Source organism: Lissotriton helveticus, chromosome 6 (assembly GCF_964261635.1).
Source record: "Lissotriton helveticus chromosome 6, aLisHel1.1, whole genome shotgun sequence".
Lineage (NCBI taxonomy): Eukaryota > Metazoa > Chordata > Amphibia > Caudata > Salamandridae > Lissotriton > Lissotriton helveticus.
In genome coordinates this window covers 241,250,789-241,275,044 of record NC_136067.1, presented here as the reverse complement: position 1 = coordinate 241,275,044, position 24,256 = coordinate 241,250,789, and the positions used below count along the sequence as shown (strand labels likewise).

Genomic DNA, 24,256 nt, shown 5'->3' with positions numbered 1-24,256 from the left:
CCGCCCTCTCCTCATCAAAATCCAGACACACCTTTAAAATCCTGCAAGAAAGTACTCCAGGTCCTCAAGTCTGCCCTCACTCCCATGGAAATCCTGACTCTGTGATGTGGAAGCACTGCCCCCGACATGGCCATGTCGAGCCGACTGCAGAACGTCCGCCCTGCCCGCACTACCCTACACGCAAAGTTAAGAAAGCCCAGAAGTCTCTGAACTGCCCGCAAAGGAATCCGTTTCTCCCCAACCGCCCAGTCCAGGCATGCCAGTATCTCCGCCACTTTGGCCGCAGGGAGGCGCGCCATCCACTGCACTGAGTCCAGTTCGATCCCCAGGAACGTGAGGCAACAGCTGGGCCCAGCCGTCTTCTCCGGTGCCAAAGGCACCCCAAACTGAAGGGCCATGTCCTGGAAATGCGACAGGGCCCTGCCGCAATCCCCGGAACCCGCCCTCCCCAGGAAGAGGAATTCATCCAAGTAGTGAGTAACCTCACGGCACCCACTGACTCGCATCACGACCCACTGCAGAAAAGTGCTAAACAGCTCAAAGAGAGCACAGGAAATGGCGCACCCCATGGGCAAAATCTTGTCCACGTAGATGGCTCCCCCGAACTGCATGCCCAGGAGCGAAAAGTCCGCCGGGTGAATAGGCAGTAAACGGAAGGCAGATTTGATGTCGCATTTCGCCAATTCCGCCCCCGTCCCACAAACCCTCACCAGACGGATCGCATCATCCACAGACGCATAGAGCACCCTAGAATCCTCCTCTGCAATAAAATCGTTCACTGACTGGCCCTCCGGCCATGACAGATGGTGTATCATCCTGAACTCCCCCTCCTCTTTCTTTGGCACCACCCCCAATGGCGAGACAATCAAGTCACCTGAAGGCCAGTCAGTAAACGGGCCAGCCACCCTTCCTTCCTCAACCTCCTTCTGCAGTTTAGCAGCCACCACACTCGGTAATTCCTTCGCAGATCTCAGATTGTCGGCCCAACGCCGCTCCCTGGGACCCTGATAGCCCACTCTAAAACCCTCCGTGAAGCCCCAGAAGAGACGCGCCGCCGCCTCCCGATCCGGGTAGTAAGAGAGCCACGGGGCCATCGCCTCCACCCTAACCGGTGTAGGCGCCCTTCAGTCCAGGGTGGCCCCGCCCTCTGGCGTTCCTCCACTGCTCCGAGGGTGTGGTGAGGGTGAGGCACTGAGTAAGAGCATGTTTCCCGCCGCATTTGGAGCACTCGTGTTTGAATTTACAGGGGTACCGGGAACAATACCCTCTATTGTAGCTCCAACAAGCCCCCGTGGAATAACCCCCCGGCTTGGACTGTTGCCCAGAGACGATGGTGCTGGGCACTGAGCTTCCACCCGCCCCGCTTTGGGCGGGACGCGGCGGAAAGGACCGATACACAACCGGCAAGCCGCTGGCCGTGTGTGTGGACGCAGTGGAGTGCGTAGACGCCATCCACTGAACCCAGAGCTCTTGATCCACCTCCCCCCAGCTCTTTTCCGGATTCGCACTGACCCTGGCCCGACACCTCATCGTAGCTCAGCCAGGCAAAACCCCCGAACTGCATCTGGGCCTTACGAATGATGTCCATGTATTTGAAAAGCGCAACTGCCCTATCCAAATACTTCTGGCAGTAGACACTGGCATAGATTAAGAAAGCCGACGTCCAATTTTCCATCGTCACCGGCACCCTAGGGCGCCTCGTCAGCTCCCACTCCTCCTCTTTGGACCCTTCCTTTGCCTGTACCTCCCTATGTAGCAACTTAAAAACCTCCACAAACTCGTGCCTCCAAATCCGCTCCCTCATTTTCTCCGAAAGATGTGACCCCAATGGCATAGCCAGCCCCATATATGGCAGTTTCTTCGGCACCTTCACTCCCTTCTCCTCCTTACCCACCACTTTGTCCGTCTGCACCCCCAAAGTAACCGACTTACCGTCCACCTTTTCACCGTCCTCAGGCGGACCGCCCGATGGCTTCTCCCTCTCCCGCACAGACACTTCTCCCATTCCCACAGACCTGCAGGTCCTCTTACGCCCCACCATGCTCCCTCACCTGTGAGCGTCTCTGTCCGTTCCTTGGGCCGTCCCCTGGGCACCGGCACCTGCACCACCGCCGTCTTGGCCTTGGTCTTCGTCGCCGCCGGGGCCTGCAAAACACCAAGGTCGCCGTTGTCCGCAGCGCCCCGTAAGCCTTCCAAGTCATCCCGCACCTCCCCGTCCTCCAGGTCATCACTCTCCGAGCCATAATCCAACTCAAGCACCGGTTCCAGATCCACACGCACATTCTCCACCTCTTTCACCGCCCTCTTCACACCTTTCTGCACACCTTTCTGCACACGCATGCCCACATCCATACGCGCCGCAGGGGCCCGAGCCCTCGTTGGAGGGACAGCTGCCGCGGACTGCCCTGCTGCTTCAGTCCTGCGTTTCGGAGCCGTCTTGCGCTCCGCCAGGCACCCCCGGGCTCTGCCAGCAGCCGCCGGCTTGGATCCCCTCCCACCCCTCAGGTCGCTCCAGCCTGAGTGGGCCCCGGCACCATCGGGCCTCAAAGCCGTCCTGGCCGTCCCTACGCCCGCCATCACTCTCTGCGGAGGGGGGTCCTCCACAGACTTCTTGGCCCTGACTCTCCTTAGCTCTACCTCCCTCTCAGCCTCCCGTTCCTCCTCAGAGGTCGGGGAGGGGCACTCATCAAAATCACGGTGCCAAACTGCACTCGCCCTGGCCCCGGACTGTTCAGCCCGCCGGGCCTCCCGGATCTGCTCCCGGATCCTCTCCCCCCTAGCTCTCTCTTCCCAGGAAGCGGCGCCCCAGATCTGGGGGGGCCGGGGCGGGCCATAGCCATAAAATTCAGCCCCCGTGGGGAAGAAACCCACCTGCGGGAACCCCGGGACCCACCCAGGCCCTCCCGCCATTGGAAACAGTATGGGCCGCCCAGCCCCGCCCCCCGTGGCCCCCACCGCCACCTGACCTGCCGGGGCGGGGGTGCCCGCCCTGGAGCTGGTGGACAGGTCGATGGGGCCCACCTCCTCCAGGCCCCCGTCCTCCTTGGTGATGCCCCCTTTCAGGTCAGCCCCAGAGACGATGTGAGCAGCCTGGTCCCCGGACCCAGTCATCACAGCCCCACCCGGGGCCCCTCCCGACTCCAATGCAGGCCCAGAAATGGTGTCATCCAGCCCCGCCTCCAGCTCGGCACCGGCCGGCACCAGAAGCGAAAACGCGGGGGCGTGGGCCCCACAGCGGCCCCTGTCGCCCCAGGCACAAACTCAATCGGGGGGAAAACACGAGGGGGCAGGCTCTTGCGCTTCCCGCCCCTCGCCGTGTCCCTGGGCGCCCGATCGAGAATCTGCTCTGGCGTGTCAGGCTCGTCGTCCTGACACGCCACCACTGCGGCCGAGACCCCGGCCGAGGCAGCGCGTGTGCCCCTGGTGGCCCCCACCCACGCTTGGCCCAGAACCCTGGGCGAAGGAGATCCTCCCGCCCGGCCCTCGCAAGTAACATCAAGGCCTCCCGGACCTCCTGAGAAGTGACGCCCGACATTGTGCCGAATTGCACGCGTCCGGCGGGAAAACTAAACCGGCTGCCGTGAAACAGCCCCCGACGCCTATCAAGCCGACCCAAAGACCACCCTACTATGCTACCAATGCAGAATCCCTAACTAACACTAACCTCCCTTTCATGCAACCCTCCCGATGGTGCCAGGCGCAGTAAGAGGAAGTTCCCTTCCTCCCCTGCGCCTATATCCCCCACCCCCTAACTTTTCCCCTTCCCCTGCCTAGCCTATTAGTGCGAATGACCCCGGGGGAAGACTAGTCTGTGACTGTGCTTCCCCCGGGGCCCGGCAATGTGTCGACTGCCTCACAGTACTTGTGCTTATTTCATTATTACATAAAATGCAGTTCTACTGATTAGCAGACCTACTGCATTGTCATTGCAAACATTGTCCTCAGAGGGTGCTCTGTCCATGTCAATAAGTGTCACTGTAGCTGATGTTTGATTGGTTGTGATGTCATTGACTGGGGGTGTATTATTCAGCTGCGCGTCTTTCACTTTCAGTGGCATCAAACAATAAGCTACGTGTAAACAAATCCTCTCCGCAATTAATTGAAAAAGACACCTGGACATTCTGGAAGAACTCTCTGAGCTCAACTTACTGTCTTGAAATAGTTTGGCAAAATGACCACCTCACCAGAAGACTTGCACCTTAAATCTTAATAAAAAAACAATGTTTCATTATTATTTTAGGGGCATATGCGTTTTTAAAAAAAACAAAACAAAATGTGTTCTTTATTAGTACTGTTGTAACATCTGTCAGTTTTCCCAATCACGTCTCTTTCCACTAACCTTTGTTTTTAAAAACGTTTTAGGCATTTTGCTAGTAAATCCGCTGTCTTTCATTTTTTGAACCGCTAACGGCAGGAAGTACATTTTTCAGTTGGATTACACCAGCAAAGGTGCCAATTAAAAGGCTGCATTTTCTTTTATTTTCCGCCAAGCAGAAAATGCATATCTGTTTCTTTGCCTCATGGCTGTTGTAATACATTTATACACTGATGGTCATAACGAGGTCGGTGAAGTTGTTAACCACTGTATGTCACTGCACATGAACTAAAAGTATCAAAAGTTGTATCAGAAGAGGGAGAGGAGTTGGGCTAACGGCTAGGGCGGTCGACCTCGAAACTGGGAAACTAGGTTCGAGTCTCGGCAATGACGCTGAACATCCTGTGATTCTGGGCAAATCACCTAATCTCCCTGTGCCTAACAGAAATTAATGTGTCCTCATGTAATGCAACTGGTGCTATGTAAAGCGCTCTGATATCAAATACTGGGACAAGTTTGCGCTATAGTAAAAAAAAAAAAAAAATCTGTTAAACTCCACTCTACAGAAGGACTCCTGCGTATTTAGTGAACACAGGAGCCATGCCATCTGATTCTATTGCTTCACGGTTACAGGGACTCGCGAGGGGAAACCCTTGTTTACTTTGTTCAGTGTAATTTTTTCAATGTAGGACTTGTTCATTGGTTCAAAATTAACCCCAAAGTCCTCTTCAAACTTAAAAAGAAACTACGCAGTGTTTTCCAAGTTGCCTTAGTACTACTGTGATCACCGCTTGACCACAGTACCACCTCTGACGTTTAAAGCATAATTTGCACACTTGGCAGTATTTTGCGAAAATTGTCAAGTAGCTCAGCGCTGAAAAGATTGCATTTTAAAAATAATTTTGAAGATCGAATGTACTGTCTAGCGGGGTTCTTCTACTCGGACAATGCCCTTTTTGTTTTGATTTCAGCCAAGTGATCTACATTGGAGTCATGTGTGTAAAACCTTAAAACATAGTGCCTATATAGGCAACTCTCCCCACCCTTTGCAAAGTTAGCATGCACAATGAAATAAAATCAACTTCTATATGGAGATGGAATCAAACCCCACAGAAGAAATCAAAAAAATTTTGACAACCATTGTAAATAAAGCACACGATTTGGGTATCATCACAGATAAAACTCAAAAATACTTAACTCAAGGAAATAGTAAAACGCCATCAATTTACTTAGTACCTAAAGTACACAAAGACTTACAAAAACCACCTTGTAGACCAATAGTGTCCACCAAACAAAGCATCCACGAACCAGTGGGGAAATATCTAGATAGATACCTTCAACCTTTGGTATTAAAAACCAGATCATACTTGAAAGACACCACAGACTTTTTACTAAAATTATCAACGATCAACCCAGAGGATAACATGATCATGGCTACTATCGATGTAAAATCGCTTTACACCTCGATACCGCACCAACACGGATTGGAAGCTATCGAAAGGGCCCTTTTAGATAGCGAGTACTCACAAGAATTGCAAGTATTCATTTTAGAACTCATGCAGTTTACTCTACTACATAGTTATTTTGAACACGAAAAAAAATGGTACATCCAAAAGAGCGCCACATCCATGGGAAATTGTGCCGCCCCGGCATACGCAAATTTATTTATGGCAACATTTGAAGAGGAATATGTATACCAAAACCCCATCTGGAATGACCACACCGTCATGTATGTAAGGTTCATAGATGACATTTTCACCATATGGAGAGGCACTAAAGAGTCATTAGAAGAACAGTTGAAAATTCTGGACACTAAACTTGATCAAATCGGTTTTACATGGAACATCAATGAATCAAGAGTAGAATATCTGGATGTGGAAATCACCAAACAGACCAACACATTTTCTACCAATTTGTACCGTAAAAACACAGATAGGAATAATCTATTACAATACAAAAGCCATCATCCTCCGGCCCTTAAGAAACATCTGCCATATTCTCAAATGCTCAGGGTTAAGAGAGTGGTCTCAGAGGCCACACAATGTACAGAACAACTAAATCAAATGACAAAAAGATCCAGAGACAGAGGATACCCTCAAGACGTTACTCACAAAGCATTAATTCGAGCTCAATCCAAGTTGAGGCAAGACCTCCTTCAAAGGAAAGAAATAAAACGAGTGACCGCATAACATGCGTGAGTAAATTCTCCACAGTCAGCCCTCAATTCAAGCACATTATCAAAAAACATTGGCCTATGTTAAAAATGGAACCCGACTTTCGAGGCATCTTTACACAAGAACCCATCTTCGCCCACACTCGTTCGAAGAATCTTGCAGATTTTTTGAAACCAAGTAAAGAAGACGCCAGCAAAACTCCATTTCGTGGAACTGTACCATGTCACAATTGCAACACATGCAATAACATCATAAAAGGATCGATCATAACTCACCCACAAAAGGGTCCTCCCATACCATTAAAAGTAAATGCAACATGTGATTCCACAAATTTAATTTACATGATTAAATGTCCATGTGGAGATGTTTACGTAGGACACACAGAAAGAAAACTGAAAATACGTATTAATGAACACAAAAGTACCATAAGACTGAAATCCACGAAAACCAGCATTGCAGAACATTTCACTCAGATGCAACACAATGTAAGTCAACTAAGAGTGTGCGTCTTAGAAACACTACCAAGAAAAGAAGGATTCTCAAACAAAACGAGTTTATTGAAACAGGAGAATTATTGGATTTACAATTTGGGCAGCCTGAAACCGGGCGGACTTAATGAATGCACAGAATTTTTGTGTTATTTATAAGCATATATATATAGAATGTACTGAATTTCTTTGTTATGTATAATCATGCACATTTTTGATATTCGCAGCAGTAGCTGATTAACATTAAATTAAGAGCATAATACTCGCTTTTTAGCGGTATCACAACATAGTGGAAGCGAGCACTAGGGCGGATCGACTAGGTACCTAACGCACAATAAAGTTACACAGTAAGTTAAAAAAAGCCGTGAAGGTTACATTAGTGCGCATGCGTGAACTTCCTAACACCGGAAGAGAAGAGAAACAGCAGGTCGAGATGCAGGGCAGGACGTAGCAAACGCCGAGGTGAGCCGATAAGCCATTTAACTATAGAAACATAATGTGCGTAAGAAAGCTCCATTTATCTAGTTCCTTCACCGAAGGATTTAACCATTAATGTATTGAGCCAGCGCACTCGGCGAGTTTATAAATCCTGTTTTAGAAGCCACAAGACGAACCAAACAGACGGCGACCCCAAGTGTAATACGCCCATAATACTTTCCCTGTGCAGCAGAAATTCAACATAGCGACTGTAGAACCTCTAACCGTTAATTAGGATTTATGCAACAAGAGACCTACAAATAAGTTATGCGCACTAGAGTAATCAATTAAGAAATAGTTAAGAAATGTATAAAAGCATATGTAATGAATTTTATGAAATTACGGTTGCTAATTTGATTCATATTTTCTTTGATCATTGTAGAAAATTATTTCCCTGATGAAGGCAGTATTCTCTGCCGAAATGCATTGGATTTGAAAAAATAAAACTAAGCAATGGATTAATCATACTTATTTAGAATATGCATCACGTTTTATTCATTTGAACTTGAAGAATTAATTTCAAGCTGGTGACACAGCACAAATCGGTGCCCAGGGGGACAGCAATACCCAACTAGGTACAGCTGCTACTAGTGATAAATAAATACCCAACACAATTCTTTGTTGATTAAAGATTGCTGCAGGTTTATTCCATACAAAAGTATGCAACATGGTGGGTTAACTTATGGCCTGATCCAAGGGCAGGCAGTGGTGTCGTGTCGGCAGCAAAGAGGGCGCCCGAAAGGTGGGGGCAGGTATAAATACCTTCCCCAACCCTCTGTGCGCTGGAAATTACGCGGCCCGCATGTCGGGCTGTGGGACTCGTCCGCAGGGTCCCAAAACTAGAGGGGTGTGTTGGTGTGCCTAAGGGGCACTAAGGTGGCCCCCATTTTAGGTGGCCCACTGTATGAGCCGCGGGCAGCTGCATTGTTTTATGAACGTATCTGCATTGGCAAAAGCCTGCAGACCTGCCCTGCAGAGACAGCAGAGCACTGGATGGTGGCTGGCATAATTTGCTGCCGGGGAATCATTCACACCACAGCAAAGGCTTTCTGGATGCCTTGCAATGACCGTCAGGCACAGGGTGGTGGATCACTGCACTGAAGTGAAGGATTCTCTGCACTGTGCTTTTATATCTTAAAAATAAGAACTTGGAACTTTGAGAATTAGCAGAAAGTGTAAGAAATGCAGAATGGAGCGCAGGTGTAGCTACTGCCAAAATCAGACATTGGGTAATGCACTTAGCCAATAGGATGGCAGCATCTATGAAAGAAATACAAATCGATTTGGCTGTACAAACATTTCCAGGCACGTGGGGCATTATCTACTCTGCACAAATTATGGAGAACCCACAAGCTTGAGCTCATGGAAATAGATGCATTATTGGGAAGATCTCACCAATGAAGATGAGGAAAAGTCAGCCCATATCGCACCTGATGCCCAGGCTGCTGGCGCAGGACGCCTCTTAGTTCCCATCTTGAACAATTACCAAATAAAGAGACGGGCGCTGGAAGCAGGAAGACAAGAATAGAGTTTTATTTCTCATGAGGAGAGCCTGTCATTTCGGACACTGGCATAGTGTCTTCAGGAGGTGCTCTAACAAGTTCTCTGAGGCTTCGTCTTTTATACACATGTTTATGATGCAAAAACATTACTTATTACAATAAAGACGCTTTGAAGTGGGAAAAGGCATGCTTGGAATCCCAGCTTCAGGCCTATTCCCATACCAGTCGCTCAGATGTCATCCTCCCCTCCTGAATGTAACAAGAGATTGTGACCTCTCAGCTGGACATTCCTACAGGGCACGACGGCAGGAGGGGATGATCAGGTCAAAGGTTGGTCAGGTGATAAGGTCGGACACTTCGGTTGGTGTATCACGGTTTTGTTATGCTGGGCAGGGAAAAGGGGGATGTATATCCACGAGGCTTGGTCTTAGGACTTGGGACTGGGTCGAGAGGTCAAGTGCAGCCGGGGGGGGTTGTCAGCTGAGGGGAAGGGTGTTCCTGGGAGGAAATGGGGGGGGTGTGGGTCAAGCAGGAGTGCTACTTCTAGAGCAGGGTCACGCAGAGGGAGAGGGTCTTGTGGCCGTTGCATGAGCAGTGCGCGCGGGGAGGGGTGTCGGGGGTTTAGCAAACGGTCAGAGAGGCCATGGTGCCTAAAATAGCTGTCGTGTACATGTGTGCATGGGTCTTATGCTGGCGGGATAACACAGTCAGTGTTTCGTAATTATTCGTTCTGCTTACAACAAGGGGTACAGTGAACACGAATGAACGCCGCTTATGTACACATACATTGCCATTTTCAACAGTCGCCGCTTTTTTACATAAGCAAGTTCTATTCTATATGGTCGATACGATAGGCAGAATGCAATACATGTTAATTTACATTTGTTGGGTTCTTCATACAAGTCTAGAGATCGATATTATACTTTAGTCGGGGTTAATCAAGAAAAACGTTCAGACACATTATAGAATCATGTTCTGACTTTCTCTCCGCTGACATTAAAATACAGTAGAAAGAGCTCTGATACCTTCGGGCCTTGTCAGTGCTATAAGAGACTTTTGGAAAACTAAATGCATAAGTGATCGATGAAACATTTTAGAAAGCAATAAACAAATGGCTGAGGGAGGAGTTCAAGTTGATACAAGCAATTTGGTCAAGGGGGTGAGTAGAAAGTTCAGGAAGGGGAGTTTTCGTCATAATGTCTTTTTTAACAGAGTCCGTCTTCTTTTGTTGGCGCTGTTGAGCACCGGCGGTGGAGCTATAGGTCCAGCTCGGATTCATCCTTACACGTTGCAGGGTGCGATCAGTCCTCTGCTGTTAGATCACAGTCCTGTTTCTTAACTGATTTTCTTAGGGGTGCCTCATGCTGGGCACCTGTGTGTCTTTCTTTTTCCGTGGCAAAACCTCATTCTATAGTCAAAAGTTATGCGAAAAGTGTGATGTTGTTGAATAATCAAGGGAAGAGAGGGCGGAGTGGGATCAGATCTTTGAGCACATCAAGGGACCAAAAGGAGCAAAAGATGACGAGCAGGCAGGCCCATCAGTCGGGCTCAAAAAGGGACGGGGACTTCAGGCACGAGTGGGTCAGCAAATCGAGGGCTTCAAGGCGGCCCTTTATTCCTTCATCTGCCGAGTTTGAGAGTGGTGCCTCGTCCCGCGTCTCGTTGCTCGGTGGCTCCACCTTTGGTCGCGGTCACACGTGCTTCATGATCTGTGGCCAGGCTGTGCGTCACGTCCAGCTCCTCTCCTCCGGTGATTGTATCTTTGAATGGGTAAAAATAAGTTTTAGAAAACTGGCAGGAGAAGACATTTATACATCTCAATTCCGTCCCCAATCCTATGTAGGTGGGATAAGTTCATCGGTCACAGTCAGAAGTCATCACTTATGGAGTATGTAGGAGGGCATTACCATTGAATTCATAAAACCTGTTTGGCGTTCATTCGTGACGTATGTGGAGAGAAATTGGACCTTTATACACAGTGTATTATATCAAACTCAAAATTGAGTCCTTATGTAGAGACTCGCCCTTTTTCTTTTTAACCCAAGTACTGACAATCTTACATTTCCCTTCGGGGTCGGCTAACTCTTGCAAGCAGGGGCGTTATCGTCATGAAGAAGGGGGAGGGGGCAGATGTTAAACATGCTTTTCTTGGGGAGCGACCATTAATCAAGGTCATCAATTACGCTTCGAGGGTAGCTGACGTGAAGCTGGGGTTAATCGGGGGAAGCGGGGACGCTTTGGACAGGGAGCTGGGGTCGATCGGGAGAAGCGGGGGCGCTTTGGACATCCGCACTTAAGTGCAGAGGGGTGAAGTGATCGGTGCATTGGGAATTGCATTTCTAGCGAACTGGAAAACAGAAGGCCATTGACGTTATAGTCCCCCTATAAAAGGCCAGATTAGGGGACATCCGTCGTCTTACCTGTCCTTTCCTTCATTACCAACTCAGGTTCTATCGTTTTGCAGAAAGGAGAGGTAGTAATATGGCAAGTCACAATCGTTTTTAGTTCCTGTCAATTTTGCCGAACACCTTTGTGTTCGAGGAGACCCAATTAAGTTTTGTGCCGAGGGGGGGGGGCACAACGTCACCATACAAGGAAAGAGGGAAGAGGGGGCTTTTGGAGAGAGAGAGAGAGAGAGTGGGAGAGAGAGAGAGAGAGAGAGAGAGAGTGAGAGACCGCACTCTAAATGGTCCATTCGGTACACGTATGACATGGAGAGAGAAAGAGAGAGAGAGGGAGAGAGAGAGAGAGAGACGTGTACAATAATGGATCATTCAGTGCGCGCACAACACAGAACAACAGGGTTTAAGTAATACGGAAACACAGGCAGAGGGATGACGTAGATCCACACATTACGTACATACATACTCAGGTGAGGGAGACAGTACATGTATTATATACAAAAATCCAAGACTAGACATATAACCGTTATTGGCCACAATGATCTCTTCCTGTATGCTGCGTATCCTTAGCATCCTAAGCTCTTTTTACCCTTTTCTTTCCTTTTATTGTCGGCTGCCTTTACTGGTCTTTGTTGTTTTACATACTTACGCCTTCGGCAACCGGTCAAGAACTAACCTGGTCGAGCTAAATGCGTTTCCAGGCGGAGGCAACAGTGGGTGTCAGTTGGGAGAACAATAGGGCAGCTCTGAGTTTCCGGTTCATGAGGGTGTGGAAAGGATGTAGTAATTTCTAAACACTAGCAATATTCCTAGTACTCCAAGCGGAGTGTACTAGAGTTTAAACCTCACCTCAGAATATTCTTTAAACCTTTCCCTATTTAGTTAAGTGTAGAGTGCTTAATCATGAGTGCACATTATTTTTGGTTGTATTATTCGGGGTGCGTAGGCACCATAATCGAACGCCTTTTTCCCGTCTCTTCGTCCGTTAGATCACCATTTTCTTTTTCGTATTTTTAATCGATGTTCCAAAGTGACCTGCAGAAAGAGGGAAAAAGAAGGGGGCGGGGGCAGCATTTAAAAACACATCAGCGCGCATAAACCCGAAAAGGCTTTTACTTACTACATACTCGGTCTATCTCCACGGAACGCAGTCCTTGCCAACTCGGCATTTGAGCCCAGATGGACCTTTTAGTGTGGGAGAGATGATTATCGGAAGCCGGTGGATAGCATAGGCCACCCAAGTGTGGTATTACGGACCGTATGTAGGGAGGCCAAGTGGCACTCCTTCGGGGCGACTTAGGGGCATTTTAGCACAATTTTCCTGATACGGGTAGCATATAAAGTATAGGCTGAATTCCAGCGTCTTTTTAGCGGTTGCTTTGGGCTGTACAAAAATGTGCAAAGTACATACAACAAAAACCTGGACCATTCATATTTGCAATATTTCTGCGTACTATACTTTTTTAACCTTAACTAATCGAGCTGAGCCATTTCACCTGTAATTCAGTTATATCGGAAACAGTGGTCAGTTATTCGAGACTTACCAATTCACACGTGACAACTACGTACGTTTTTCTCCAAAAATAAAAAATGTCGGTGCATAAATACGGGCCTACAACCCTGTGGGCCGGCCAAAACTGTACATGTGGGGATACTTATTAGTGGAAAACCTAATGGAGTCGGTGGTCGTTTATTTCATACTAAAAGTGCGAGAAGTGCAATAAAATCATATCGAAACTTCAGTGTGAGCAAGTATCATAAGTGTTGAAATTCGAACTTTCAATAATCATGATGCGCCAAACTTAACAATTCATTGTCCGAATGTTCAATCAGCACCCATCTCACTTCAATTCATTGTCCGAACACATAATCAGTACCCATCCCATATCAATTCATTGTTTTTTTTAAAACTGTATACATATTTTATGACACCAAGGTTGAGCAATCGGGGTACAACAAGGAGTTGAAAGTTTCATTTGTACCAGCGCCATTTTGGGTGCGGCCAGGCAGATCCAGGCATAGTCAAAACCTCCACCAACTCGTGGTTGGCCCAGAACCCAGTCCAAAAAGTTCCGTTAAAGGGCAACAGAAAGGGATCGGCAGTATGAACCATCAGTCAAAAGGGGGGAGGGGAGCAACATTTTTCTACCGGGTCATACTGCGTTTTCACCGGAACTGATCCGAACTGTAGTCTGCAGGATTTTAGTCATTCAAATTGAGGCTGGCGTCAGCATGGGAGCGCCGACGTCCCGCGGCTACATTTTCATCGTTCCGCGGGCAATCATGGCAGTCATTCCCCACCGGGGGTATCTACGGGGATCGGGGACTCCCGCGGCTCCTATAGAATCTTCAAGGTCGAGGAGAACTTTTATGATGGTGGAGTCAACAAGCAACCGGGCCATTCCTTCATGCTGGGCCCGCTTTTGCAAGGTCGACCGCCATTTTGAGAGTTCGGCAGCTACCGGCAATCGCGGGGTCAAATGAGCAGACGGGCTCCAACCTGCCGGGCGAGGCGTCGCAGCATCGCCACAGTGGACGAACCCTTTGCCGGGTGCATGGAGCGTCGCTTCACCGTAAGAGTGGACGAACCCTTTGCCGGGTGCGAGGAGCGTTGGGGGTGCAGCTGGGGAGCCTTCACCTGGGGAGGTGGGAGAGGCTCGTTCGCGCCGCCTCTCCCTCCCGGTGCACCCCACGGCGTCTTGCTTGACATTTGTTATGGCCGTACCAGGCGGTGAGGACGAGGGGGGGGTCGGAGGCATGTGCAAGACATCCCCCCCCAGTGTTGTCGCAGCCATTATGAAAGAAGTGGGGACGCCTGGCACGTTTCGGGCCGGGCCCACAGCCGATGGCGGCCGGACGCTTCTTCGCCCTGGCCCCAGGAACGGGTCCCTTGGTTCATCCGGTGGGACAGGCCTTGGCGTGTGGCGCCGCCTTCGGGCTATTCGCGTAGTGGTCCTTCCACCCCACCGCCCCTGACGGTTTTTGTAGACTTTAAAACGCCCAAAAACTACTAGAAAGTAGCCCAACATTGCTACTTTGGGGAAGGAAGGGCTGGAACGGCGTCAGGCAGACGGCGAAATGCATTGTGGGTTTCGTTTGTCGCTGCAGCCGTTTGTCATGTAAATAGTTGCTTAAATGTTTTCTTTGTTTGTTAAAAAAATAAAACGTGTTCACCTGTTACTTTGCTAGAGTGTTATATATTTTTTCTATTATTTGCCTAAGTTTTGTCGTTAATTGGGCGGGGTGGGTGGTGGAGCCAAACTGTCTCTAAGTTATAGCGTTGAGTTCGGCTTTCCTCACCAGTTTCATATTTTCTGAGGGGCTGTTCCCTATGTTTCTATTTCAGCGAGGTTGAAAAGAGAGCTCATCAGCGGCCTACTGATTTCACTCTATTTCTTTTCTTTTCCCTAACGATTTTTATATATATTTTTTTCTCTTTTATTTGCTAGCACGATACAGCGGCTAATCCGCATTTTTATATTTGTCCTTTTGTATTAGGGGTACCCTCCTGGTCGAGCCAGATGACCTACCTCCAATAAATGGTCCGGGTGGAACTGGTTTACCAATCAGTGGGGAGTAGATAGGCATGACAGATTACAACGGGGGACAAAGGTCCGCATTACCTACCCTTCCTTACTTGCAAAGACTAGACAGAACATTTCTATTCCACGTTATTTGCAAACAGAGAATGCCTCAAAAGAACTATTCCTTGAACTATAAATGTCCAGACAATCAATCAATCAGTGGGGAGAAAAACAGGCATGACGGATTACAACGGGGACAAAAGTCTGCATTACCTATCCTTCACTATCTGCAAAGGGAGGCAGAATATTCCTAATCTTCCCCGTTTGTAGACAGGGAATATCTCAAAGAGCAATAATCAATAAAAACCGATAACAAACAATCAATGGGGAGAAAGATAGGCATGACGGATTACAACGGGGACAAAAGTCTGCATTACCTACTCTTCACTATCTGCAAAGGGAGACAGAATATTCCTATTCTTCCCCGTTTGTAGACAGCGAATGTCTCAAAGAGCAACAGAGCAACCAATCAATCAGTGGGGAGAAAAATAGGCATGACGGATTACAACGGGGGACAAAAGTCCGCATTACCTATCCTTCACTATTTGCAAAGAGAGAGGAACGTTCCTATTCGTCGCTGTTTGCAAACAGAGAATGTCTCCAAGAGAACCAATACTTCAAGTAGCAACCGAGGCTAAATGAACCAATCAATGAACAATACCAGTATTTTAAATACTGATTTCAAAACAATTAATCAATCAATCAGATGGATAAAGCCATCCTACCAATCGGACGTAAAGACGTCCTACTTAACCTTACCCGGACCGGACCATGTGGGCAATTCTTCGCCTTCCTTTCTCCAGCGCCCCATCGTTCTCTTTCTCCATGTTTTTACCGCAGCATTCCTGTGGGATTCCAGTCAGGACAGTAGGTCACTTGAGAGAGGTCCGTTCAGAATTGGTGAAGTTCATTCAATCGGCAGCCGGACGAGGGCCCTCTCAAGGCAGGTATACTCCAATCGTTTAGATGTTCACCCCATCGTCTGGACCTCTCTTACCGGACCTTATGTCGCTGATGGACCCCGCGTTGGGGCGCCAATTGAGGAAAAGTCAGCCCATATCGCACCTGATGCCCAGGCTGCTGGCGCAGGACGCCTCTTAGTTCCCATCTTGAACAATTACCAAATAAAGAGACGGGCGCTGGAAGCAGGAAGACAAGAATAGAGTTTTATTTCTCATGAGGAGAGCCTGTCATTTCGGACACTCGCATAGTGTCTTCAGGAGGTGCTCTAACAAGTTCTCTGAGGCTTCGTCTTTTATACACATGTTTATGATGCACAAACATTCCTTATTACAATAAAGACGCTTTGAAGTGGGAAAAGGCATGCTTGGAATCCCAGCTTCAGGCCTATTCCCATACCAGTCGCTCAGATGTCATCCTCCCCTCCTGAATGTAACAAGAGATTGTGACCTCTCAGCTGGACATTCCTACAGGGCACGAGGGCAGGAGGGGATGATCAGGTCAAAGGTTGGTCAGGTGATAAGGTCGGACACTTCGGTTGGTGTATCACGGTTTTGTTATGCTGGGCAGGGAAAAGGGGGATGTATATCCACGAGGCTTGGTCTTAGGACTTGGGACTGGGTCGAGAGGTCAAGTGCAGCCGGGGGGGGGTTGTCAGCTGAGGGGAAGGGTGTTCCTGGGAGGAAATGGGGGGTGTGGGTCAAGCAGGAGTGCTACTTCTAGAGCAGGGTCACGCAGAGGGAGAGGGTCTTGTGGCCGTTGCATGAGCAGTGCGCGCGGGGAGGGGTGTCGGGGGTTTAGCAAACGGTCAGAGAGGCCATGGTGCCTAAAATAGCTGTCGTGTACATGTGTGCATGGGTCTTATGCTGGCGGGATAACACAGTCAGTGTTTCGTAATTATTCGTTCTGCTTACAACAAGGGGTACAGTGAACACAAATGAACGCCGCTTATGTACACATACATTGCCATTTTCAACAAAGAAGTATCAATATAAAGTCATGGGAGGGACTATGGAGAGACAGGTAGATCAACCATACAGAATACTCCATAAAATGGATGACTGCCTGGTACCGGACTCCAGATAAATTGAGCTATATGGTTCCAGGGACAACGTACCACACTGTTGCATGGGTTGTGGGCAGAGTCAACTCAGTACAATCTTTGTGCTTGTGCCCACATGAGGCATATTATTGGAGAGACGTTCTTGAAGGTGTAAAAAAAAATAGAAGGGTTCCGGATCCCAGACACAGTACTGACAATTATCATGGACATGACCAAGACTCGCTAGACATTGTGACAGGCGGCAAATGAGCTGTGATCTTAATGGTGGTGCTGAAAATGGTAATGGTGAGTATCGGGAAAGAGGAAATACCCACCACACTGACTATGTAGTATTTACCGAATCTGGTAAGCATGGCAATGGAATATCTCACATACCACTTAGAGGTAGGGATGCCTTCTATAAACTAGCTGTAGCTCTGAACTATATAAAACACGAAAACAGAGAACTTGCATGTCTGTCAAGGCGGAAGGCCTTTCACCTTTTTGATTAATGTAGACAACAGCGACTGATATTCCAATGACAGATTGAGGTCAGGTGAAGTAAGGGCTTCAGACATCAACAAATTATTGCACACTAGCTTTTAAGTGAGAGATGGTGAAGGGGAGAGTGGGATGTAAATATTATGTTGGGTTTCTTATATATAACGCTTCTAATATTACATTTTAACTATGATAGAAGCTGTAACGTTTATTGAGGCACCTAAATATATGATGGAAACACGTTTGTAGCTACAGAAGGCTGACAGCTGAACCCAGCTGCGGCAGAAGAGCGAGACTGTGGAACTGTGTAGTTGGTACACAGCCTGACGCGAGTATTCTGCAGTATGAAGGTGTAACAGTTAGGGTTGGTGATTTCTGCTCTGTGAGCCCCCACCTATCCTAGCGAGGAGATATCAGCCTACGGGGCAACTTGAGGCATCCTAGAAGGTATATTTTGAGGTAGCATTAGTGAAAGAGCCCATGAAGCAAAAACCAATGGGGGCTGCAGAAGACTTCTTTCTTGTACCAGCTAAGAGTTTAGCAATGGTGGATACCGTATACGACCAGGAGATTTTGCACGTACCTACCTCCCTAAGAAGACGATTTTAATAAGGTTGTCAATTCAAAATGATGTATTTAGAGAAACATCCGTCTGAGACTCTATCAGAAGAATTAGCTGCAAAGAATAAAGCAATGGGTCAAAAATTTGTACTTGCTACGTATAGTGGTGTATGTCCCATGGGAATGTCCCTCCTGCCTTTGGTTTTTAGAAGACTCGAAAGAGCATGACAAACTTAGTGACTTATCAATGGGTAATTTGTTAAGGAATACAACTCAGTAAGGACACTGCCTTAGTAAGGTGCAGAGGGGAAGCTTTAACACTGTCCAGCTGGGAGAAGTCTCCACAACATTGTGCAGAATGGTGTGACTTATTCATTGGGGGTAGGACAGCTCTTTGATGTGGTGTTGAGATAGGTTTGCACTTCTCCTGTTGGAGAAGAGAGAAACTGAAGAATGGCTGGACGTGTTCCCCAGAAGAATTCCAGTGGATAAGAAAATTTGGCCCAGGCTTTTCCTTTGATGAGATTTTTAACTTTTATCGGAAAATAAATTAAAAGGCATCCTTATGCTTTTATGTCATTGAGTTACCTTAAAACAGTCAACCATATGTATTTGTAGTGTATTGCATACAAAAAAATCAAAGGGGGTATTGCAGATTCTAAAACACTCCTGTTTGTCTTTATAATTCAGTACTCTAAGGCTATTCCGCTGCCTCTGTTCTCCTTTGTTGAGGCAGCTTACCTGGTCAACGAGAGATTGCCAGGGAGCATCAACAAGTGTTCAGCTGTAGTGGCAACTATAAAATTGTACAAATGTTAAATGCTACAGATTTAAATCTAGAACAGGCAGCACATACCAAAGAGGGATGTGGATATAAGCTTTTGTAAAAGTAAGAGGGTAGCCTTGGCGGTTCTGTGAAAACTAGAAAGTAGTCAGATAGTGTGGACTGGGAACTGTTGTACCTTCCTCGAAGATGTCAAGAGCATGTATTCACAATCCTCGCAAGGACCCTTTATTTTTTGCTTTTTCTTCTCAGCTTTAGAAGCCCAGGAATTATAGAACAATCGTATAAGGGACAATGGCATGTGCCCAGAATGCCCCTGTAACCTTGGTCTTTTAATAGGACTCAATTTTTCCTTTTCCAAACATACTGACTTGGGGGTGACTTTTAGGCAGACGTGGATATTAGGACCTGACATGCTAACTATAAAGCACATGAAGGGTAGATATATGATAGGTGCCCCACAAGATCCTACGCAGCAAACTCCTTCAAAGTGATCACTCCATCAGTGTAGCCACAGGAAACCTTAATGAAAACCTACAAAGGGTGGCAAGACGTGGGGCCACAGTCTAGGAATAAGTCTCGTCTCACCGGAAGAGATTGCACCTCACCGTCTCTACCCTGATGCTCTTTTGTCGAGTGGCCAATGTAGATTACTCATAAACTCTAACCGGTTCCTCTGTTATGGTGCACATTCTCTTTCTGTTTGTCTACTTCTTTCTTCCTGCTGTAGAACTTATGACTGGCGAGAAGGAGATTAACTTCTACTGATAGACTGGCTGCTGATTTGTGACCTGCTGCCTATTTCTTCTCCAAGTTGATTATTCCAGCCTATTCTTGACACTCAGTTTTACTTACTACTTCCTTATTGTTTGATGGTCATCTTGGATTCAAGCTGCAAAATGTTGTAGACACTTAAGGATAGAAAAGATTTGTTGGCATTCAGTTATGTTTCCTCCAATTAACATAACATAATGTTGTTAAATGAAATTATGTTTGCTGGCATTTTTGATGTGTTGATTGGCTGGGAGTTTTGTAAGCGAGTAATGTTTTTTGATTTGTTACACACATGGATGCTAAATTAATGATTTCTCATATTTTTATGCTGGCTTTGTTTTATGGAACTATTTTTTCCCCCGAAATACTCTGAATGATTCTGTCTGTTATTCTTTTTACAGCTATTTCTTGTAATGGTTACCAGCACCCATGCTCAGGATGAAAGGATTTCTTTGACAGCCGGAAAAAGCTTACGATTCAGCAAGTACCGCCACACTGACCGAGAGTCCCACACAGAGGTGATATGCGACAAGTGCCCTGCAGGCACCTACGTGTCCAAGCACTGTACAGCGACCGACCTGCGGGAATGCAGCTCTTGTCCAGAAGGCACATTCACAAAACATGAAACCGGTATAGAGAGATGCCACGCCTGTAGGTCTTGCACACTACCGCTGGTAGAACGTACCGCCTGCACGGCCTTGTCTGACCGGGAGTGCTCCTGCCCACCAGGTTCATTTCTGTTCAATGAGACCTGTGTAGGTCATTCAGTGTGCCCCGTTGGATCTGGTGTGAGGCGCAAAGGTAGCGAGAGTGAAGATGTCCGCTGTAGATTATGTGCCCCTGGTACCTTCTCAGATGTGCCTTCTAGTGTCCTGAGGTGCAAGAACCACACTAACTGTGTGGAACAAGGACTAGTCATCATAGAGCCTGGAACTAAGGAAAGAGACAACATCTGCGGCCCTTTGTCAACAAATTCCAGCGGCGTAAGCAGCGATGTGTCACCTCCAACCAACCCTACAAAAAGTAAGTTCTGAACAGACAGTGATGTCCTCAACTGAGGGTTTAGATTTAATCTTAATCAAATATATACAGTTAAAACAGTATTATATGAACAGGAAGGCTAGTTTTATCCAGTGCTTAATTTGTATTAAAAAAAAGTGTCAGGGACAGTCGGGAGGCCACTACAGCTTGCACCACTCTCTAAATTAGGAAGGCCGCACCACCATGGGGCAGACTATCATATGGGCCGGTGTTGACAATTTAGCGTTGGTGTCGAGCACCGGAAACAAACGGCTCAAACTAAGCACTGGTTTTATCATATTTTATTGTTTTGAGTTGAACATTGTTAAAATGCGCTGTTTGATGGAACATGTTTTACAGTAAATTAATTGAGCATATCGCACATTTATGCGGCAGCTAGTTGACATAGACGTAATCCCGACATCAAAACTGTTGACCGCTTCCATTACCTTGTGCTAAAGATGAATGTAAACATGTATTTAAGGTCCGAAAATGAGCTATGTAAACTTTGAGCTCTACAATTTCAACTCTAAGTGCTAAAACTTTGACTCTCTAACTTATTTATTTCGACTTTGTAAGGTTGACGGACCATAGTCTGTTTGTGCTTACTTGTATTCATGTTTTCACAAAATCATGTCCGTGAAACCAATTTCATTTAATTCACTTGTTTTTAAATTGATAACCCCTCCCCATGTCCTACATTTAATCTAGGAAGCACTTTAATATGCTTTTTAATCAGTTAATAAAAAAAGATTCCCTACTTAAAAACCTTACTTTTTTATAGGGTAAAATGTGATTTCACTTTTTTGTCGTTTTTTAAAGTCGGATGTTTTACTTGGGTCAAGTTTTTTTGGCTTTGTGGAATTGAAATTCTACGGAACCATCGCACCATCAACATTTCTTTGTAATACAAGCTCATAAGAGGATTAGTGTTCTTCTAAGAATGTGCATACGTGGCCAGTGTGAATTATACTGGATTCTGTGCATGGCGTGCAGGGCGTGTGGTTAATTTCGAAGTAGAGCGTCTGTTATTACTGCGAATATATTGGTTCATTAATTATCTGTCAGTTGAGTCTCGGTTTTTAGTAACTGACTAACTATTGCATTCTATCTTGTTACGTGCGGATGTACGTTGTTACAGCGCATGCTTTTACTACGCATGCCTTTACAACGCAGGATTTACAACGCAAGTCGTTACAACGACTTGCGTTGAGGGGTACTGGATAGTGAATAGTTTAATTTACTATTCCAACTCCAATCCCCGTGGATAGTAGGGAAGGTGTTGGATAGTAAATTAAACTATTACCTATCCTAGAGCGCCCCCCAGTGCAATTCGTTGTAATGACTTGCGTTGTAAATCCTGCGTTGTAAAGGCACTGCGTGGTAAAAGTTGCGTCGTAAAGGATGTTTCCCGTTACGTGCCCGTTTAAGTCTGCATTCCACTAATAACGAGTTCAGTGTAAGAAAGCATATTCTATGTAACCATATAGACAGTTATGTGCTGTCACACTTACTTTAGGATCATGGGATGTGCATCCTGGTACTGGAGGAGACTAGAATATTTTTTGTACAGCATCAAAATAACTTTATTGTAAGCTATGTTCAGCCCCTGCCTCATAATACGCTTGTGCTACACTGCTCCGGTTCAACTTCAAACACCTCCTATCATTTTGCTGCTATTGGCCTCCCAAAATTGTGCTGCGCCTCCAGACACACCTACCGCACTCCTCACCACCTGCCAACACACCTGCTGCCGCTATGCTCCTGTCGACCTGTCCACCTGCCAACACACCTACTGCCAGTGTGTTGCTAATGGCCTTCCAAAACTGTGATCCTGCCCCGCCTCCGAACATGCCTGCTGCTACTGGGCTCCTAAACGCATCCTAACACACCCCTGCTACTGTGCTCCTGTCGGCATCCTAACACGCCCCTGCTACTGTGCTCCTGTCGGCATCCTAACACGCCCCTGCTACTGTGCTCCTGTCGGCATCCTAACACACCCCTGCTGTGGTGCTCCTGTCAGCATTCTAACACACCTGTGCTACGGTGCACCTGTCTGCATCCTAACACGCTACTGTGCTCCTGTCGGCATCCTAACACGCCCCTGCTACTGTGCTCCTGTCGGCATCCTAACACGCCCCTGCTACTGTGCTCCTGTCGGTATCCTAACACACCCCTGCTGTTGTGCTCCTGTCAGCATCCTAACACACCTGTGCTACGGTGCACCTGTCGGCATCCTAACACGCTACTGTGCTCCTGCCGGCATCCTAACACACCCCTGCTACTGTGCTCCTGCCGGCATCCTAACACACCCCTGCTACTGTGCTCCTGTCGGTATCCTAACACACCCCTGCTACTGTGCTCCTGTCGGCATCCTAACACGCCCCTGCTACTGTGCTCCTGTCGGCATTCTAACACACCCCTGCTACTGTCTGCATCCTAACACAACCCTGCTACTGTGCTCCTGTCCGACTGCCTGAGGACAGCAAAAAGAAAAGTTTGGATTAATAAAATGTTAAATTGACAACTGGTAATTAATCTGGGCAACAATACAATCCATTGATTTTTACCCACTATGCCTCATCAGACATATGCCAGGCCAGCTCTCTTCCAGTCCAGTTTTTTCTGAGTGGGAACACCAGCAACCCTAGACTGACTTGAGCCTGTATAAGCCTTGTCAGAAGGGTGTAGCTAGAGTCCTATGGCACAGTGAACACAGAGGAATGACTGTTCCTGAAGAAAGACAAGCTGGCCTATTTGGTCGCTAGAAGGACTGGTGAGAGAGACTATCTCATAGAGTAGATTGGAAGTGAGACATTATAAAGGCGGGGGAATTCCTCCTTTTGGAAAAAGTGCCCTCACACACCCATGCGGGTGTCATGCTTCATCATGGTGCATTGCTCCTCGTGGGGGTGGCGCTGCAGTCTCCCACGGGCCCTGCGAGAGGGCTCTTTGTCTGAGTTCATTTCGGAGAAATTGACAGCAAGTTGCAGCTATAGTCATAAGAGACAATGAGCTTCGGACTCATGTAAAGTGTGATTGGTGGAATGCGTGAGGTCATCTCAGCCACTGGTAATTACTCTGAGCTGCTATCTAGGCCCACAATGCCATCTCCGACAGGAACCAGCCATTTGCAAATCAGCCAGGCCAGGTCCGCTCTGAAGGTGAACACAAGCTACCGAAGACCTGTCTCTAATGCCTTTAGGTGGTCCAGGTTACTGACCGGTTTGGCTAGGTATCTAAATATTAAAAGAATTTACAGACAACTGAGGTACTCCCTTGAGAGGCCCTGTTCTTGATGCCACCATGTCAGTACTTTTAAATGTGCTGCGCAAACACACCTGCCATTTGTTGAGGGGATTCCGGGGTTGGGAGCACACCACTGACCTCTTCCGCCGTATCGCCCCACTGCATCATGGTTTGTGCAGTTCAAGTATTTCCAGGAACGGTTCAAAGTTCAATTTTCAAAGTATTTCACCTCAATCGGTGCAAGTAAGTACTTGTATTTAGATCATCTCTAGACACGAGTCTAGCTTGTGTTTCGGGATTGATTCCCTCATCAGTAGAGATAGTTTCGGGGTCGCAGAACAGGTTGCCAAACACCCGTCACGGGCCTCGTTGCCCCTCTGGCGCGCAGGTGCATCTCCAACAAGCTCGTCAGCTATTATGGCT

The 24,256-nt window shown here is 47.3% G+C and overlaps 1 protein-coding gene across 1 annotated transcript in view; it reads left to right on the top strand.

The window, feature by feature from the left end:
• The window catches only part of TNFRSF21 (TNF receptor superfamily member 21), a 257,647-nt gene that overhangs the window by 81,054 nt on the left and 152,337 nt on the right, over positions 1–24,256 (top strand). Inside the window, exon 2 of the mRNA XM_078647690.1 lies at positions 19,966–20,587. Within this exon, the coding sequence (XP_078503816.1) occupies positions 19,966–20,587 (622 nt within the window). The remainder of the gene's footprint in view (positions 1–19,965; positions 20,588–24,256) is intronic.